This window comes from Rhinopithecus bieti, unplaced genomic scaffold, assembly GCF_001698545.2.
Source record: "Rhinopithecus bieti isolate Rb0 unplaced genomic scaffold, ASM169854v2 scaffold_30927, whole genome shotgun sequence".
Taxonomy (NCBI): Eukaryota; Metazoa; Chordata; class Mammalia; order Primates; family Cercopithecidae; genus Rhinopithecus; species Rhinopithecus bieti.
This window is the reverse complement of record NW_016813672.1, coordinates 1216789-1238912: the sequence shown is the minus strand read 5'-3', so window position 1 is coordinate 1238912 and position 22124 is coordinate 1216789. Positions and strand designations below refer to the sequence as shown.

At 35.3% G+C, this 22124-nt stretch overlaps 1 protein-coding gene across 4 annotated transcripts in view; it reads left to right on the top strand.

The window, feature by feature from the left end:
* The window catches only part of GRIA4 (glutamate ionotropic receptor AMPA type subunit 4), a 399983-nt gene that overhangs the window by 149752 nt on the left and 228107 nt on the right, over positions 1–22124 (top strand). For all 4 annotated transcript variants that reach the window (XM_017848864.1, XM_017848866.1, XM_017848865.1 and 1 more), the window contains exon 4: positions 6060–6299. In XM_017848864.1, the coding sequence (XP_017704353.1) occupies positions 6060–6299 (240 nt within the window). The remainder of the gene's footprint in view (positions 1–6059; positions 6300–22124) is intronic.

Genomic DNA, 22124 nt, shown 5'->3' with positions numbered 1-22124 from the left:
GTAGACATAGGGAAAAAAAATCTGTTCCCTGACTCAAACAGTAATCCTAGAAACATCCTGGCTTCCCTTGAGTTCTGCATAAAAAATAACATAATTCCATGAGAATTTTGATGTATTTCTCTGCTTTCATGTGAACTTTCTGTTCAAATTTGTACTATCTGCAATTTCTAGGAACTCATAAATGAAGAAATTCACAGACACATGTACACACACAAACACAGGCACATCATTTACAAACACATATTGAAATAAGTGGGATAAGTAAATGCAAAAACACTCTGGAGAAATACTTCTTCAAAAGAGCCTTCTTAAATTCTCACAAATAGAGCTTTGCTGAAAATTAGTTCATGATTCAAAATTACAAAAAAAAAAGTTGACAATCCACTTAAAATACAAATTAGAATACACACAAAATAGTATTAAATTACTAAGGATTTTAGGCAATAGAAATATATGATAGAGGGAATGAAATGTTTAAGATGACTAAACACATGTGGAACTATAATACTGTACAACAGTAACACGTATGACAGGAGGGCAATGTCTAAGGTTAAAATGCTTAAATGTCCGTGTATTATTCAGATGGAGTATGGAGATATTTACTAAAATCAGAATTTTATGTCAAGTATCAATATAAAACAAGAGCAACAACTGAAAGAATAAATATAGAATATAGAAAATTAAGAAAATTTGACAAACCCAGTAGATGGTTTACTATTGGGAGAGATGTGTATTAGTATAAACTTGTGGAGAGAAATTTAGTGATATTGATCAAAACCAAAAAGATTCATACTCCTTATTTTATAATTTCACTTCTAACAATATATCCTAATGAATAACCAGATATACATGAAAATGGTTATCATAAGAGCATGTTATCACTGCCAAAAATTAAAAACAGTCAAAATGCTCAATATTAAGCTCAACCAAAATGCTCAATATTAAGAAATGAAAAAAATAAATTTTGGCACATACCTCAAACAATATTTATTAATATACACGTCTATATAATATTTATTAAGTGCTTACTATGGATAGGCACACTACTTAGTACTCCTAAGTAATATATATTTTACTTGTCAGTTATTATTGCATAACAAACCATCTCAAACTGCACGGCTTAAAATAACAGTGATTTCTTCTGCCCATGATGTCACATTTGGGGCAAGGCTTAATCTCTACTTCATACAGCATCGACTGGGGCAGTTTAACCGAGGGCATTTCTAAGATTATTTATTCCTAGTGCTGTTAACTTTGTTCTGGCAGTCAGCTTGGAACTTAGTTATGGCTGAGGTATTGGTTCCTTTCTATGTGGGTCTCATTATGTCACCTGGGCTTCCTCACAGCATAGTGGAGGAGTAAAAGTTTGTATACCCCAGAGAATGAGAATGGTGTCCTCAAAAGTCACATAGAATCATTTTATGATCTTTTTTTTTTTTTTTTTTTTTTTGTGTGTGACAGAGTTTCACTCTTGTTGCCCAGGCTGGAATGCAGTGGCATGATCTTGGCTCACTGCAACCTCCACCTCCTGGGTTCAAGCAATGATTCTCCTGCCTCAGCCTCCTGAGTAGCTGGGATTACAGGCACGTGCCACCATGCCCAGTTATTTTATTTTATTTTTTATCTTTGTATTTTTAGTAGAGATGCGGTTGCACCATGTTGGCCAGAATGGTCTCAATCTCCTGACTTCGTGATCTGCCCACCTTGGCTTCCCAAAGTGCTGGAATTACAGGTGTGAGCCACCGTGCCCAGCCCCTAGAATCACTTTTGTGATACTTTAATAGTCAAGGCAGTCTCAAAGGTCAACCCAGGTTCAAGTGAGAGGAAAGACTCCATTCTGAATGGGGAAGTAGCAAAGTTCTAGAAGATAATGTGAAAAAGGAAGAAAACCATTGCAATCATTTCTCAGAAAATTCACTGAGGCACAAAAGAGGCAAAAGACAATTAGGTACATGAATCTGGAGTTCAAGAGAAAGATTTGAAGTGGGTGGTACAGTTTGGGAGATCATGAGAACATAGATGGTAACTAAAGCCACAGAACTGGATGATTTCACTTAGGAAATATGTTTAGAATGAAAAGGCAGATCGAGAGAGAATTTTAAGGTACATCAACTTTAAAGGAGCAGAGTAAGAAGTGTTCAAAGACATTAAAATGCCCAGAGAGAGCAGAGAGAGAGAGCATAGTTGTGGTGTTAGGAATGCAAGGCAAAGAAGCATCTGAAAGAAGTGTCCAAATGTGTCAAGCATACCAGGGAATTCCAGTAAGATAAAAGCTAAACTCTAAGATTTAGGATGTAAGTTGGTTGCTAGCAAAATTGAAGAGACTAGTTTTGGTGGTTGGAAAATGTGGAAGCCAGATGAATTGAAAAGAGTGTGAGCAGAAGACTCCTTCAACTATATGGCTGTGAAAGAGTAGAGAGATAGGAAGCATGAGGTCAGGAAAGTTCTTTGCTTTATAAAAGAAAAGACTTGAGCTTGTTTAAAAGCAGTTAGAGGAACTTCTTAAGAGGTGGAAAACTGAAGATACAGGAGAAAGAAAAGGGTCATAGATGGAAGAAAGAACTGTGCTCTTCCTCAGCATGCTGCAATGGTCAGTACAATTCAGCACATCTCTTGGATTATGTCCCATAACTTGAGAAACACTGAGCTAAGGCCATGTCTTTTGATTTGTATGTGATATAGAACTACAAATCATAACAAATTATATAATCATTTGACTTAGCTTGGCATCTGGAAGGTGGCATCTGGAATGAAAGTGGGAATGAAACTGATGAGAAGACATATTTAGTTGACACAGTCAGGTAAAAAATGGAGTAGTATCATGTGTTTATGTCTTCATTTATATAATACATAATCCAAGTGATCTTGTTAGTGAAACAGAACACAGAATGTGCACTTAAAATTATAACTTATTTCATTGTAAGCCTTATTCTGATTAGTGTTTATATCTTAAAATATAGATCAACCTAATATCATTGCATGTATTTAGTGGCTAAGCATTAATTCTCATTTATTTTGCCATTTTATGAAAACACAAAAATTTACATTTTTCCATTTTATGTATTCTGAACACATTCAATTCAGCTTAGTTTACTTTCATTAATTTACATTTGAGTTTATTTATATAATCTAAGAAGTTTTATTGTTTGAATAATTATTTGTATGCTAGGCAACAAATAGATGTCATAAGATTCAGCCAAGCAAAATTTTGATTCAAGAGTGTTTTCAAAGCTAGATTATAATAGTATATATGGAAAGAACTATATTTTAAAATTTGAATCATTGGGCCAAATAAAATACTATCCAAGTTAGCATACCAACATAATAACATTGAATATTTGACTGACAATCTATCCTCATACACACAAAACCCAATAACGCTCACTTGCCAAGCCTATGATCTAGATAAAATAGGAAAAAATAAATGTTTAAAAGAATAAGACTACAGCTATAAATTTGCAAAGGGAATGTAAAATGCAAGTGACAGAATACATCAGAAGCAAATTTATCAGCCTGAGACTATAGTTTCAAAGTAAGTATATATGAATAGAGGAAGAATGACAGACAACTATGAAAAGGAGAATAAATAGATATGTATGATGATGCAAATGAATGAATGCAGATAGAAGACAATAAAATATCAGAAAATATTGTTTGTTGAGGTCCAGCATAATAAATTAAAATATTAAATAGTATAGTGAGTACCAGAATAGTGAAAAGCCATAATGATTACAATGAAAACAATATAATAGGAATAAAGAGTGGATGGATTTTATGTATAGCACAATTGTTGCTTTTGAACTTTAGCAGTGTGGTACACTTTGGACATAAAATTTTATACAGTCAGGTGTTCAATATTTAAAATAGATGAAAGCAGAAGTGCTCTTGGATTTTTGTGAGGGTGGAAGGGAGGGATACCAAGAAAAGGAGTCCAGCACTGCCCACCCAATGCTTTCTCAGCAAAAGTCTTCATACAAAGCTACATGAGTACTTCGAGGGAACTTATGGGGTTCCTAGAAAAACACAATTTAGAAGCCAAAGCTTGAAAATCGTATGGTTTTCAAGTGGCATACTTTAAAAGATTATGTAAATATTCATTATATGCATAAGTTAAAGTACATGACTTCTAAATCTTGTTTGTTTATATTTTCTAGAACAAGTATTAACATTTGTGTATAGTTTCAGCACCAAACTAAAAGCCAGGATCTCAGATTTGAATTCTACAGCTCTTCAATTTACTTATTTCAGTAGAGTAAAATAAAAATTAATCGAACCATATTATTTATCATGTAAAGCTTGAGAGTTGGCCCTCAGTTTGCAAGAAAACCAGTAGAACAAAAAAATAGGAAAACATGAAGGAGCCAAGTAATTCCAGGTTCTACTGGTGTTAAATGTGGACCACTTACATACTTGCATCCAAAGCCTTGGTGGAACATTTACAGATTAGGGTCTAATGCAGCAACTTGATTTATTAAATCACTTAAGTTATAAGCATTGCATTAAGTTAAACTTAAGATGCCTGAAAGTTAAATTAGAATCTTCCTTATATCTTGCAAGAAAACTATAGCCAGTCACACTGTCAGAACAAGCCTGCCATGTTGGTCAGTCTTCTCAGAGGATCAAATTCTAGTTCCTTGGTGAGCATAGAATTAGTTGATGGTTCTTCTTTGATAGAATTTCTTTATAAACCTTAATATAATATCTATCAAAATAAATGGTATTTCTGTTTAGAATCTGAATACCTCCTTTCTTGGTTTTGAATCAACTGTAGTATTTCATTTACTAAACCTTTTATTCTCTTATTAAAAAGTAAAACTATTCAACTACACAAGTGCATATAGAAAATCTATGTTAAAATCTGCCACTTATTAATCACATCCTATGTTCTCATAGCATAGCACTTTTACATAATCTCATTTAATTCTTGCCATATTATGTATTCACAGCTAATGCAAGTAAGATTAGTAACTAAAATCAGAAAACATGAAAATTGTATAGACCTAAACACTTCTTAAGCTAGCTACATAAGCCAAGAAGAAATAGGCCTGTTAGCCATACATGATAAACTATAAGAATTTGGAATTCAAATATACTTTCTTTATGCTATCTCCTTTGCAGATTTCTGTCCCTTAAAATATAAATTGGAAAAAGTCACACCAATTTGGACCAGAAATCAGTTCTGTTAAAAGAGTAATAAAATATGATTGGAAAAGAATTTTGAGAAGAATCTTTTTCTATTTAGATGTTGCCTCACAGTTTTTGTAGCAACTGGGAGCATGGACTAAGAAAGGCAAGATGAGGCTATGTACCTGTTTCCCTGGGGTCCTCTTACTTTATTTGGCTTGCTTCTGTTGGGTTTTGGAATTGGTTTATCTTTACTTTTTGGTCTGCCTAGAACGTGTGCAGCTGGCCCCAATTCACTAAGCCTCTCAGACATGCCAAGAATGACTTTCTAGCAGCCTAACGTCTGTTTTCAAACATGATTCGAGGAGACTCTAAGACTGTGATTAAAATGAAATTGCCACAGCAAGCAAACAAAAAGTAACAATTTAGGCAGAGTGAAAACTATAATCCAATTCAAGAATAGAAAATATGTACTTACAGTTTACGCAGGAGGGCAAAAGGTATTATAAATGTTCCTTCAATTAATACTCAAAAATTTCAAATGTATATTATTATATGTTTGCATGTAATAAAAAAATGCAGAAAATAATTTTGGATTTGTCACACCTAAAGTTCTCTAGCATAGGATTTGTCACATTATTATGGGAGGCCATATTTTTTTTATTTTAGTCAAATTTCCCTTTAATCCAATTGTCTTCTTAATGCAGAATTTTAATTCGGATCAGCTTCACTCAATGTAAGGCTTTGAGAACAAGCTCAAGAATTCATTGATTGTGCAATTAATTCTACACTTCACTTTTACTCTTTATCTTATATTCCTGACAGATCCAATGATTCAGTAATTTTTATTTTTTTTAATTTTCTAGAATGTAGACTTTAAAGTCAACAATTTGAGTGTGCTAATAGTTTGTGGTGTTTTCTTCCTCTTGTTTCAGTCTGTTCCCAGTATTCTAGAGGAGTATTTGCCATTTTTGGACTCTATGATAAGAGGTCAGTACATACCTTGACCTCATTCTGCAGCGCCTTACATATCTCCCTCATCACACCAAGTTTCCCTACTGAGGGGGAGAGCCAGTTCGTGCTGCAACTAAGACCTTCGTTACGAGGAGCACTCTTGAGTCTACTGGATCACTACGAATGGAACTGTTTTGTCTTCCTGTATGACACAGATAGGGGTAAGTCCAGTTTCTTCATCTATATCAGCAAAACTCTACTTTTCAATGTGAAATGGCCTTATATGACTTTGGCTTTTTAGCAAATTGTTTTGATCTCTAACATTGCTAAAATCAGAAAATGGTTGATGTGTATTTTTATCTTGACTCTGGGGAAAAATTTCTAATTAAACGAGTTTCAGATTCACAAGGTTACTCATTAGCAAGCCATGCTCTGTAACTTCATTGAAGTTAACTATGTGAATAAGAAAAACAAACCAAAGTGCTTTTCCTGCTCTCACACAACAATCAACAAAAACAATTCTGTGACCTCTGGTCACCAACATGTGTGGAGGTTATTCCCATACGCCCGCTAAGTGACCCTCCGGAGCACATATCTACTTCCATTCAATCCTGACATTATCTACCTGGAGTTATTTGACATCAGATCCTACAGGTTGAAGGCTCAGTCCCCCACAAGACTGAACTTCACTTCGGAAGCCAACCAGCTATAACTTGGGGTTCCCGTGACCCTTCTCCTTGGGTTTGATTGATTTGCAAGAGCATCTCAGTGCTCAGGAAAAACACTTTAACTTTCATTTCCTCCTTCATATAAAGGATATTACAGAGGATACAGATGAACAGACAAACAGAATAAATGGATGGAGAGAGGTGTGGGGAAAGGAGTGTGGGGCTCCCATGCCCTTCCCAGGTGAGCCACCCTCCAGGAATTTCCTCATGTTCAGCTATCTGGAAGCCCTCCTACCTCTGTCCTTTGGGTTTTTATGAAAGCTACATTATGTAGGCATAATTGATTACATCATTGGCCATTGACCAACTTAAACTTTCATGTCCCTCTTTCTCTCCAGAGGTTGGTGTATGGGACTAAAATTCCCAACACTCTGATCCTGCCTTTGTCTTTTGGTAACAAGCTCCCATCTTGGAGCTATCTAAGAACCCCCAACCACCAGTTATCTTATTAGCATACTAAAGACAATCTTCTGTCCCTAGAAATTCCAGGGATTTTAGTAATGGTAAGTCAGGAAACAGAGGAGGACCAAATACATATATCATAATAACTACTTTTAAAATTTTTTCTGTGATATTTCAGGTTCAGTGATAACATAAATATGTTACTTTACTTCAAAGGCAAATGACTTAATGTTTTGGAACATATTAAAATAATTGATCCATAATGTTGAGTTTGATATACAAAACTCTAAGCGAGTAATTGAAGGGCCATGACAATGATGATAGAGGTTTGGCAACAAGACTTCTGCTTGCTGGCAACCTTTCACTTTACCAGTTTTGAAAGATTAATAAGTGATCCCATGTCACCTGTGTGTGGGAGAGACAAGGTAAATAATTCACATATTGCATTATTAACAATCCATACATTTTGTTCAGTGATTGATATAGCTTTATTTTTCAGCTGGAGGAACAACTTAAGGAGTGCCCATGCATGTTTTGCAGTTCTTGTTTTTTATTTTTATGTTTTCATGTTTTTTATTTAGTGACTAGAATCATATCAATATATTATATTTAAAAATAAGCATTAGGGGATCATCTGTGGGTTCTGTCTTCAGTCCTTTTTTCCTTGAGGTTTAAGAGTTATGAAAAGATAAGCAGTTAAAACAAAGGTTGTAACAGGCAGCATTTTAAGAATATTCTTGAATGGAATTCTATGTATGAAATGAGTAAGGGTAATAAATAGCTTTTTCTATCTACGAAATGAGTAAGGATAATAAATATTCTTAAATCTTTTCAAAATATTTTTTTCAAACTTTTGAAGACATAATCCACCTTCCAGAATCCAAAGTATAATCTCCTATATTCAAAGATGAAAACCCATTAAAAGAATTCATCTTCATTACTAAAATTTACATTTTTAATTAGATGCAAACAGTGTCATTTAAGATGTCATACCCATAGTGTTTCTGGTACATCATTTCTATTGGTATTCTTGGTAAATTTCCCTTACAGAAACAAGCTCAGCAAATTTAATGTCATCATCACATCTTCTCTAAGGTTGCAGCATACTTTAATTCTCGTTTGGAAATATGGGAATCTACTTATATTGCCTACTATTATTTGTTATTGGTTAACAATCTAAAGCATCCTAGGGGATGAATGACATATTAGAAAAAAATGTCCCTCTGTTCATTTCTAACTGTTGGAAAACTCCTTGAGCAACAGGACACTGAAAATTGAATCATAATGTCAATAAATATATATCAGGGTATAGATGAAATGTTGCTACCTGTGGTTCATTATGACATATCCTAGTTCTCCACCTTGGGCAGAAGATGCTTATTTTACAACTTGTTCTCATGGAAATACCAGTGGAACCTGTGTCTCACTTTTTCCTTATCTCCCTGTAGAAATCCATCTCTGGCAAGGAGAGGGTTATAGGTATAATTCATGCATTGGTGGGGACACAGAACAGGGATTAAGTTGGCACTTCACTTTTCTATCCATTTATACTTTCCAAGGTCCTTCCTCATGCATAGCAAGTCAGATGCTCCAACCTTGAGTCATTCCCATTACCTCCTACCATGACATCTCTCTACTATAAGCAGGCATATATGTGGTTATTTAAAGACTCTTTGTCTCATTAACTTTCGGCCTGTAGAGTCTTAAACTCATCATGGTACAGCCATGACTTCTTCTAATAGTGTTGTCTTATAAGCCTTTAACCTACTTACTGGCTTTCTGCCCAAAGCCTACTTTTTGCATACAGTCATCCTAGAATTTAACTGTTCTGCTTCTACCCAATTGACACAACTTCTAGAATTTCTTAGTTCTCTTCAATTGTTGCCTCAGAATGAATAACTAGTTCTTAGCATTTTCTCCTATAGTAATTACCCAACTCAACTTCAAAACAGACATCTTTATTTCAAGAAGTAATTGCCTGAACAAAAAATAACACATCAGGAAAATGACTGTTTCTTGATATTCAGATGGTTTTCCTTGCCATGATACATCATGTTTCCCAACATTCTTGATCTTAATTGAGTACTCTCAAGGCAGAAGGAAAATTTTTTCTCCCTTAGAAATTGTCGTGCTCATTTTGTAAGTTTAAGATTATAAACTCTATTTATTTCCCCTTCGATACTGTGCTTATAATTATGTATCACTCTCACCAACTGAGGTATGAACGGATGATTAACTCATGATAAACATAGTCAGCCCAGAGTAATTCACATTTTCACATCATAAAGAGAAAAAAAGACTTCAAATAATTATACACATCAATATTAAAATCAAAATATTTTAAAAGTAATATACAAAATCCAAGTGTATGCTATGATAGAAGTCCTGTGATCTGCTACTAATTAGCTGTATGAACTTGCCTATGTTGTACTTTTGGCTGTATCTGCTTTTAAAAAACATTAACTGCATTATCTTTAAGATCTTTTCAAATTATCTTTAATATTTCCTTCTATTTTTTAATTCAAATATTCTATTCCCTACCTGGAAATGGTGAACAGCAACAGAAAGATAGTACATGGCATACCTGATCTTATCAGCAGGAAAACCTACTTCTTTTCATTTGACTACCTCTCAAAGGAGAAAAAAAAAGCATTTGTTCATTTATTTATTAATTTATTCATTCAACCTTCAATAAATATTTATTTTTCAATTTGTCTGTATTGGACACTTTAGTAGGTACTGAGAATTCAATGATGAGCAAGACAGTAATGAAAATGAATGAAGTTCGGTGCTATGACTTCATTAGGAAATAGCACACAACACTCTATTTAACAACCAGAAACTTGCTTTTGACATATAGCTTAATATTTTAAAATCTTAATTTGGAACACAACTGCTTTCCAAAAAGATCATTGCCTCTTTCGGGAAAAACAATTAGAAAAATCGCTTAACTACAAACTTTAACAAGATCTTTGAGTTGATAAGTAAACTAGTCCCACCATACTCATACTGGCCAAGAGAACTTTCTGTGATGATGGAATTGTTCTGTAATCTGAGTTATCAAGTGTGATTATCTCTACCACTTGAAGCTATTGCAGGTCTAAAATGTGACATACAACTAAGACACTGGATTTTCAGTTTTATTTAATTTTAAAAAATTTAAATTTAAATAGCCACATTTGGCTCATGACTACCATACCAGGCAACATAACACATCTAACCAGTGAACTCATATGAAATAATACATTTCACTATGAGTGAAATTTTTAAATCTCTTATTGACTCATAATTTACTACAGAAGAAAAGAACTTAGTGAGCACTCAGCGCATAACACTTTTGCTAATAATTTTCACATGGTATTGTGTATACGTTTACATATCTTTTCTTCCCCAGAATTGTGTTTCTCTAGTAATCACTGTTTTTTCTTACATTTACACCTTGTTTTGTCTAGCATAGTAACCCCTGAGAGGCTTGCTATGGATATTAATTGAATTAATGAATTAATCTAGTGAAGTGCTTGACAATAGGTATCAAACAATTTTAAGGCCTTAATAACTAATGATGTAATTCATTTTTTATTAATGGTGTCATATTTTAATAGATCAAATAGCTAACAGAACAGCCAAAATGAAAAACTGACTGGGATAGGTATTACTTGAATTAAATGCAATTTTCTTATCACAAAAAAAAAATGTTGAGCAGGCTGAAAGATAACAGTTTTGATTTAGACCTAATTAAACAAAATATATAGAAAATATTTTAAAATCAGTTTTCTGGTAATAGAAAACCTTTACTTTTTTTCAAGCCAAATTAATATGATGTCAATTCCTTGAGCGGAAAAGATATCAATTTAAATATGTTTAATATAAGCAATGGTTATTTTCTCATTTGAAATAAAGGAGTACACTTTTTACCTGTGTGTATTGTCCAGATTTTCAAATGTTTATGATGGGTTTATGGCCATTCCTAACACCCCAGGTAACAAGGTGAATTTACGATTGAGGGAGATATGAGCAGAATACTAACATTTTTTAAATTTCTAGTGATCGTTGCTGGTATTTTTCAAAGCTGTTACGAGGGCCAGCAATTTTGATCTCACGTCCAGATTCTGCAATGGCTGACAATGACCTCGTTTTACATAATCCTGACTCTCTTTAATGCTTAATGCTCAATGTTTTGCTCACATTACTGCTATGGAAGTTTGTGGTATTATTTTAGAGGTTCCTAAATATCTTGTATCCAACATCTCAATAAATTTTGTAATATTATGTAAATTGTTCCTAGGAGAGATGTATTTGGCAAAGCATAGAGCAGAAAATTTTCCTTTGGCTCGTTCCCTTTGGTCTGTTTTGTTTCTTGTTAGCATTTTTTTTTTTTTACAAAAGTATATTCTACATATTGCATAACATATTTTCAGAAACCTGGGAAACAATGTCCTGGGTGGTATAATATGCATATGCTGCTATTGCTTGCTAAAGCCAATGCAAGAGGTGATGAGGGGATGGAAAGAGTAGTATGTTTATGCAGGAGGAGAGATAGATCTTATTATTTTATTTCTACTTTTTTTTATTTTTAAACTGCCTTTAATCCTCTTGCAAAAAAAAAAAAAGTTGAGATTCAGGTAACAGAAAAGGAGCAAATGACGAGTAAGAGGCATGAAACTCCTTTAAATGACATACCTTTTATTCCCTCCAAAATAAGTCTCTATAAATCACTCCAGGGAACTCTCCTATTTTCCTTTTGGGTTCTCGACTCCAATACTCTTCTCCTCCATTTTGTTATTGCATTACTATAAGAAATATTCTTTTATTCTTTCCCATTTTCTCCTCCTTCCTTAGGAACCTGGCGTAATGAGTAGCTAGGCAAGATGATTTCAGGCTTACTGGGAACGTCTGTCCTTCTCTTTTACCAGATATGGATGCTGCGATAGTTAATTTTATGTTTCAACTTGACTGAGCTAAGGGATGCCTAGGTAGCTAGCAAAACATTATTTCTGAATGTATCTGTGAGGCTGCCTCCAGCAGCGCTCAATACTTGAAGTGGTAGACTGAGTAGAGTAGATAGTTCTTACTAGTGAAGGTGGGCATGAGCCAATCCATTGAAGGCCTAAACAGAACAAAAATTCGGTGGAAGGGTAAATTTGTCCTCTGTGCTTGAGCTGGATCTTTCATCTTCTGCCCTTGGACATTGGTGCTCTTGGTTATCAGGCCTCTGGACTCGGACTGGTACCTATGCCATCCATCCTCTGAATTTCAGTCCTTAGGACTTAGGGACTAAGACTTATGTCATTGGCTCCTCTGGTTCTTAGGCTTTCAGGCTTAGAATAAAACTTCACCACTGGTTCTACTGATCCTACTGATTATTGGATTTCTCAGTCTCCATAACTGCATGAGCCAATTTCTTATAATAAATCTCTCTGTATGTATCTGTATATATTCTATTGCTTCTGTTTCTCTGGAGACTAATAAGATGCCTCAAAACCCTTAAACCCTAATTCATAAGTAATATAGGAGGATGACAAAGCAGTTATCTCCAAGGAATACAGCATATTGACATCAGTTCACAACGAATTAAAATTACAGATACCAACTGCTTTTTAAAAATGTCTTTCAGATAGAGGTAGAATCGGGAAGGTCAGGGGTAACTGTATACCTGTCAAGTGGATTGGGAGCCATCCACAGAAAAATGTTCGGTGTCTGGACTGCAGATCACAAGCACCATTCTTTTCCTAATTTCTCCCCATCTCTGATTCCTAATTACCACATTCCACCAACACAAATCTACCACTGATTTTACTTCTTAAAATTCCCATGGTTCATTTTTTCTTGTTAAAAGCAAAACTAGAATAGCAAAAGAGTTAGTTTACATACAACTTTAGAAAAAGTAAGAATCTGTCAGGTTCCAAGCTCATATGATCCCAAGAAGAGATTTATCTTTAATATTTGACAGTACTAAACCCCATTTTAACAACTCAGGGAAAAAACGTATTTCCTAACAAATGCCCCCCGCCCCCAAAAAAACACAAAACAAAACAAAACTTCAAGTCTAAAACTGTCACTGGGATGAAGAGGAGTTTCCTTTTTGTAAATCGTTTATGAAGACTCTGGAAAAAAGTCTCATCAGGATTTAGAATAATTTTTAGCAGTCATCCAGATATACTTGCTTACAAACTCTTATTACATTTATAGCCAGACTGACAGTCAGTATTTACCTGTTGCCAACTACCAAGTATGAGGATCATCCACTCCAGCAGGAGAAGGAGAACAGCTAACAGCGTCTTTGGAGCATACATTCCTGCCTTCCTGCTGGAGCCAGGCCAGTGGGAGAGCAAAAGGAGATACAAGTATAAAAATAACAATTGAGCTTCCTATGAAGATTCTCACTTGTAACTGAGGGAGAAATAACAATCAGAATTAGGCAAGGGAGTTCAACTCTCTTCAGAGCATCTCCTTTGGAGTCACCGCAACACTTATTACTTGCCTTCATTAACCCAGATTCCACGGGCTGTTACTACTTAGGATTAGAAAGTGGAGAAATGAACTAAGGGGTGAGTGAATGGGATAAAGGCACATAAATGGCTGTCTTTATAAAGAGGGTTATGTGTCCGGCTCCTTTTCCTTGGTGAGAAGAGGCAAAGGGAGTGCCTACCCCTCACCTCCCACTGTCCCTAGTTACAGAGTGAAGGATTTGAGGACAGATGCTGGAAGTCATCCTGAAGGAGTACTGAAATCTAACAAGGTGAATGAATCGGAACAGGGGTGCTGAGCAAATAATATTGAGATGAAACTAAAACAAGGGTAGTCAAATGAAGAAGAGAGCAGAGCAACTAGCAGCAAAATAAACAGTGGGTTGACAGAATGGAGAAATCGTAGAGATGAAATACAGAAGCCTGCAGAGGGTTTCCAGGTGCCAGCAGTTCATTCGAAGGGTTAAAGAGGCCTGAATGGGATGGCAGGGACATAAATATGCAGTCCTCCATGAATATTTATATGGGTCAGTTTCGTTGTCATCACTTACTAGGTTCTGGACACACACTGTTGACTGACACATCAACTGGGTGCTGTTCTTCCTTTCCTGATTCCTTCCCATTGTCAGTATTCAGGCACTGAATATGAGGTGAGAGCAGATCTGAATAAGACCTCTGGAGGCCCTGCTCACTGGAAAGGTGATGGTGCCCTACTCCATGGAAATTCAAAATTCCAACAAACAGATTACAAAATAAGAGTATAGAAGTCCAAAAGCTCTGATTTTTTCCCATGGTGATTGTTTTAATGAAATTTTTGAAATTTTTTGGCTGGGTCTGGTGGCTCTCGCATGTAATTCTGATACTTTAGGAGGACAAAGTGGGAGGATCACTCAAGGCCAGCAGTTTAGGACTAACCTGGACAACATAGCAAGACTGTCTCTACAAACAATATAAAAACCAGCTGAACATGGTGGTGTGCACCTGTAGTCCTAGATACTCTGGAGGCTGAGGTGGGAGGATCTCTTAACCCAGGAGTTCAAGGCTGCAATGAGCTATGATTAGACCACTGCATTTCAGCCTGGGTGACAGAGGGAGACCCCCATCGCTTAATTTTTTTTTTGCGTTTATAGAGCCCTGAGTATATGCAGAAATTTTCAGTTGAGTTAGTCAACCATGTTCGAGGACTAAGGAAAAAGAACATGTTCCTTAAAAATCTTTAGACTGTTTTGTCTTCTCTAAAGATTTTTAAGGAACATGTTCTCTTTCCTTAGTCCTCGAACATGGGAACTGAACAATGAGATCACTTGGACTCGGGAAGGGGAACATCACACATCGGGGCCTATCATGGGGAGGAGGGAGGGAGGAGGGATTGCATTGGGAGTTATACCTGATGTAAATGACGAGTTGATGGGTGCTGACTAGTTGATGGGTGCAGCACACCAACATGGCACAAGTATATATATGTAACAAACCTGCACATTATGCACATGTACCCTAGAACTTAAAGTATAATAATAAAAAAAAAATCTTTAGACTGATGACACATGGTTATAATAGTTTAGCAATTTTCCTATATGAAAATAAGGCTGTGTAGGTTTTCTTACTGGTTCCATGTTTACAGTGACCCACAACTTCCTTAAAGCAACAAACTTGCAAATGAATTATGATTTCCTGACAATGTATTTTTTAAATGTCATTTATCTGAAGGTATGGAGGAAAAGATCTTTTTAAAGCTCTGATGGAACACCTTGCCTCAAGAAAAGTTCCTTCAATGAATTTTACCTTTTACTACAAAAAAGAAACAAATGTATACAACTGATAATGTACAATTAAGGTTGAAATACAGTATGAAATCTATGCCAAAAGTCTGGTTTACTTAACAGATATGCTTTATAATTTATTCATCATGTTATAACAGGTATTGTATCAGAACTATGGAAAGTAGTAACTTCCCATTTGTTGCAGTGGAAGAGAGTTCTCAGATACAATGTATAAATTCCTTATAGTTGGACTTGTGACATACCTGCCAATATTTTGATTGTTAAATGGAAATTTTCTATTTTATATCAAATAGAAATTTTCAGTTCTATAGCACAGATGTTGTCAGTAGAGGACAGTCATAATATCGCAATGTTAAGTGCCTGAATTCAAATACGAGCTTTACAGCTTATTACATGTTTGACCTTGGATAATTTCCCTAACATCATGAGATCTCAGCTTTCTAGACTGAAAAAATAGCATTAATAATCAAATCTACTGGGTCGCTATGTGTTTTATATAAAGTCCTTATAAGTTCCTGGCATTATTATATTAAATTATAACTATTATTCTTTTATTACCATCATCATTATGTTATTAATTTATTCTTAAACTAATAAATATTTATCATTTTAATATCCTTGATCATGAATCAAGGTGTTTGGTTAATATTTTATATTATGAGATTTAAACCTTCATGTGCATTTCTGATTACTACTGCTAAATTCATGAAAAAACAAATCAAAATATAAATTTGTGATAGCTTATTTTCTTTTTCCTTCATAGACATCCCTTGCTCTAATTGCCCCTAAAATGCTGACATTTACTTGAGTTCTGTCCTTGGCTACTTTGACTCTGTAAACTTCTTCAATACAAACTACATATGTCACATTCTTAATTAGAATGATTTCATGAGTTCTCATTACTCTTCATATAAAGTCCAAATTTAAAAGATGCTCCACAATCTGTCTCCTGATTGTTTCTTCCATCTCTTTTCATAGTCCACTTCCCCTGAAATACCAAGATCCAGGGAAAATGGTTTTTCCAAAGATTTGTGAATACTAAATTCTTTCTCTTGCCTTGACAGCTTTGCAAATGTCATTCCTTCAACCTTTTTCTTGGGTAACTCTTATTCACCATTTGGGTCTGAGCATAACTTCCTCTGGAAGTCTTCTATCACACATTTACCTTCAAGTGAGTTAAATCCCCTTCTGTGCATTCCCATAGCATCTATATTATCTCTGTCAAATACTTTATTCTAACTATATGTTTAATTATATCTTCATCATCAGGCTCTTTTAAGATTTATCACAATAGGGACTTTGTCTTGCTCCTTGAACAAGAATGGTGCCCCCATACAGTCACACTTAATAAATATGAATGAACAAATCATATGGTCTCAATTCCACTTATATAACAATGACTTCAAAATCTGTATTTAGAACTCATTCCTCTCCCCTGAGCCAGACTCATTTACATAGTAACTGTTAAATATCCCATTTGTATCTCAAAACTCATTATTTCAAGAGTGAATTAATGCTTCTTTTGGTTCACTGCTTCCTTGCTTCTTTTGGTTCATTTTCTATCCTAGAGGGTGACACATGCTAGAAATACAGGAGCCTTCTTTACTCCATGTTTTCCCTTCATGTAATCATATCTAACCAATCATTAATCCTGCCAAATGTGTATCACCCAAAAATATCCTAAATGCATTTCCTCCTCTGCATTCTAACTACTGCTGCCCTTGTTCTGGGATTCTTCACTCTCCCACAACAACCAACTTTTCTCCTTGGCCCCAGTACTGCCCTCCTTAAATCCAACTTCTATGCACTTGCCACAGTGAACTATCTGCTAATAATTTTTTCTTGGAATGTTGTTCCTTAGTGACCTATAATTTATATTTATCCCAACGTACTTGACAATTTTGTAGCAAGGTTATATTGACTTTCTAGAATATGATGCAGAATATGACATACTTTTCTGTTTTCTGGATGCGTTTACATGATGTTTAAATTAGTTTCTTCTCAAAAGTTCAGTAGACTACGCCTTAAAATATTTGTGCATAAGCTCTGTAAAAGCTTTTTAACCAATGCTTTGATTTCTTTCATGATTCTAAGGCCTATTCATGTCTTTTTTTCACTTCTCTTTCTGTCATGTTTGGTAAGGTATGTAGCATGCATTGTTGTGAAGTACTCAATAGATTCTGGCCAGAAAACGTGTTCTCTGATATTAATCCTTTGAAACTCTTTGGGATTTTTTTTCACGTTTGAGTACATGCTCAATTTTAACAATATTTCATAGGGCTTTAGAAGAATATTTATTTCTGATTTTTAGCTGCAAGGTTCTATATAATCATAATGCACTATTAAGTTTGAAATACAGTGCAAGACCTATGTCAGAGGTTACATTTGTTCAAATATTCCGCATCTTTATTAAATTTCTGACTGCTTGACCTAACTGAGAAAAGTACAAGGAAATCTCCCATCTTGGTCACATTTGTCAATTTCTTACTCTAATTCTATAATTTTTTACTTAGTATGAGATATACTTTGATACAAAATATTTTGGAATTTTTAACATCTTCCAGGTAAATTGAACCATTTTTAGATTAGGTAATGAACGCCTCTCTCATTTGTCATGCTTTTTGTATTGAGGTCCGTTTTTTCTTCCACTAACATAGAAGTTTTCTTTTGGCTCATGCCCTATTTGTAAAAAGTGTATCTTTTGACATTTTTTATTTTCAATTTTCCTGCATCCTTATGTTTTAGGCATATCTTTTTGGTGCCACAACTGCCATTATGCACTAACTACTTTATCATGTCTGTTAACATATTTAATTTTCCAAAAACTTTAAAGGAAAATATAATTATTATCCTGTATTATTCTTGAGTTTAAACACTTGGAGAGTTTAAATAATTTACCCAAACTCACATAGCCGTCAGTGACAGAGCTAGGACTCAATTACCTCTTTCAACCCAACTCAACTCAACTCCAATGTGGCAGTGAAAAGTAGCCACTGACAACACATAAATAAATGAAAAGGCCTGTGTTCTGATAAAACTCTATTTATCAATACTAAAATTTGAAATCCAAATAATATTTATGTGGAAAAAAATGCTACTCTTCTTTTGTCCCACTCTGCTGCCCCAAACATTAAGAAATGTAAAAACAATTCATAGTTTACATTTTATATAAAGACAGGCGGTGGGCCAGATTTTGCCCATCAGCAATAGTTTTCAATATGTGTACAGATTTCCATAAAAGAATGCTACATTCTTTAAATATTGTGTGATTATTTAAAAGGTTAACCTGTGTTAATTAAAAATTCACTAATGTGTTAGAAGCAATTTCCTAATTATATGGATAGTGTTACTACCCATGTGTGAGCACATACACAACCCCCAAGATATCTTTTGCTCATAATCTTTTGAGGAGTCTTAATTTTTTTTTTTTTTTTTTTTTTTTGAGACTCAGTCTCACTCTATTGCCCAAGCTGAAGTGCAGTTGTGTGATCTGGGCTCACTGCAACCTCTGCCTCGTGGGTTTAGGCGATTCTCATGCCTCAGCCTCGGGAGTAGCTGGGATTACAGGCACCCGCCACCATGCCTGGCTAATTTTGCATTTTAGTAGAATCGAGGTTTCACCATGTTGGCCAGGCTGGTCTCAAACTCCTGATCTCAAGTGATCTGCCCACCTCGGCCTCCCAAAGCACTGGGATTACAGGCGTGAGCCACCACACCCGGCCTGAGAAGTCTTAATAGTTAAACTATAAATTGATACATTTTTGTTTGGAGTCAGGTAATAACGTTTCTGACAATTGTTTTCTCAATGGTTTTGCCTCTAATTAATGAGTGATTACAATATCCTTCTAACCCAGCACAACATTAGCCAAATCTCTATCCTTTATAGTAGTTATCTGTTTTGGAAATATTTACTTGCCACTGATGTTTTTGTTTGNTTTTTTTGAGACTCAGTCTCACTCTATTGCCCAAGCTGAAGTGCAGTTGTGTGATCTGGGCTCACTGCAACCTCTGCCTCGTGGGTTTAGGCGATTCTCATGCCTCAGCCTCGGGAGTAGCTGGGATTACAGGCACCCGCCACCATGCCTGGCTAATTTTGCATTTTAGTAGAATCGAGGTTTCACCATGTTGGCCAGGCTGGTCTCAAACTCCTGATCTCAAGTGATCTGCCCACCTCGGCCTCCCAAAGCACTGGGATTACAGGCGTGAGCCACCACACCCGGCCTGAGAAGTCTTAATAGTTAAACTATAAATTGATACATTTTGTTTGGAGTCAGGTAATAACGTTTCTGACAATTGTTTTCTCAATGGTTTTGCCTCTAATTAATGAGTGATTACAATATCCTTCTAACCCAGCACAACATTAGCCAAATCTCTATCCTTTATAGTAGTTATCTGTTTTGGAAATATTTACTTGCCACTGATGTTTTTGTTTGTTTTGAGCATTTTTTGTGTGTCATAGATTGATATGGTTTGGTTTGGTGTCCCCACTCAAATCTCACCTTGAAATTTAATAAGCCTCTCATGTCATGGAAGGGACCTGGTTTGAATCATGGGGATGGGTTTTCCCCGTGCTGTTCTTAGAGAGTGAATAAGTCTCGCGAGACTTGATGGTTTTATAAAGGGAAGTTCCCCTGCCCATGCTCTCTAGCCTCCTGCCATGTAAGACGTCCCTTGCTTTTCTGCCATGATTGTGAGGCCTCTCCAGCCATGTGGAACTGTGAGTCAATTAAACCCCTTTCCTTTACAAATTACCCAGTCTGGGGTACGTCTTTATTAGCAGCATGAAAACAGGCTAATACATAGATCAACTGTTTAATGCATCTTAACAGATTATACAATAGCAAAATTGTGCAAAGAGGTTTCAGAGATCAATGACAGAGTTGCGATTGTTGAATCATATTGAGGAGTCATATTTCAGTGCTTGGTTGGTTTATACGTGGTGCTAAACTAAGTTGAGTAAGAGATACAAAATAAAAATATAGCATGGGTAAATATTAGGTTCAAAGTGTAAGAGAGTTTAATACTGTTTGAGGAAGGAAAAGAAGGGTCTTAAGAAATACAATTTTCTAGAAGAAATGGGAGTGAGAGGAGAGAGCACTCGCAAGTGGCACAAACCAAAGCAAGGAAGTGAAAAAGTTCATGGAGTTTTGCAGAGGATAAGAAGTCTGGTTTGATTAAAACCTTTGGCACATGGGATGCGTATGGACATGGAAGTTGGCGATGTGAGTGTGATGACAGTGTTTCACTAAGATTTCATTAGGGTTCTGTGTTGGCTCTGTACCACTGTGTATTTATTTAAGCTATTTTTTTTAAAGTCTGTAATGTAAATCGACTCAGCTATTCATGGCAGAATAGAAAAGATCGATTGAACTGATGACGATAGCCCTAAAGATTTTTATTGTTTTTTTCCTTCATATGATAATGTCTACCGTCTGGTAACAAATGCAAAGATTTTAGTATCTTAAGACAGGAGTCATAAGCATAAAAAAGACTACATCCTTACCCTTTTCCAAGGTTTCTTTTAAGGGTTTCATTCTGTTTTGATAGACGCCAGGTTAAGATCATAACAAATAAGCATCCTCTACAAAAGAAAAACAGCTTAACTCCTATCTGTACAACCGTCTGTCATTGCCGTTTGGAAGGCAGATGAAAGAATTTTGTGAGAGACATTCCTCTCTGGACCTTTTGCGTCCTTTCCAGATGATACCCTGCCAAAAAAGGATTCCATGCCATGGGTATTTGATGTGAGTACACATTATTCTCTGTCACTTCATTGGGAACCATTTAGCTCTTATGAATTTTAGCAACGGGTATGTAAGATTTCTATCAATTCTCACTTTAAAAAGATTTGAACTATGACTCATTTATAAAGCACTTCTATTTGTAAGTATCTTAAAATACCCAAACACAATCTTGAAAGGACAATTCAGAAATAGTACATAGAATCTGAAAGTAACACTGAAATGTTGTCACTGATGCATTCTAAGAGATTATTTTTTCTGTAATTTAATATTTTGTTTTGTTTTGTTTTTGTTTTGTTTCTTGAGACGGAGTCTCACTCTGTCACCAGGCTGGAATGCAGTGGCACAATCTCAGCTCACTGCGACCTCCACCTCCCAGGTTCAAGCCATCCTCCTGCCTCAGCCTCCCGAGTAGCTGGGACTACAGGTGCCTGCTACCACACCCAGCTAATTTTTTTGTAGTTTTTAGAGTTAGAGACAGGGTTTCACCATGTTGGCCAGTATTCTGTAATTTAATAATAAACATGATGAATTATGTTAATTCCTATTTGCATTTTGACCTGACATGTTTGTTATTTGAATCATTTTAGTCATTTCATGTTGTGAAGTTTATATTACCTACATTACATTATTTCTGTTTTCACTCAATTATATATGAAATAAATGGTATAAGGAACCACAGAGTCTACATGCTTATTCAGTCTTAAAAATACGCTTCTAAAGTAAATTTATATTAGAAAGAGACCCCCCTCCCCACTCCCACCCTGGAAATCTGTATGGATTTATGTAGGAACTATATATAATACATTGAAGGGTTAGCAGATTTTAAATGGTCAAAATGGCTGTTGAACTAGAATGACAAGTTTGAGAGTGAGTTGTGTTCTTCCATATTGTTTTTTTTTTTTTTTTTTTTTTTTTTTTTTTTTT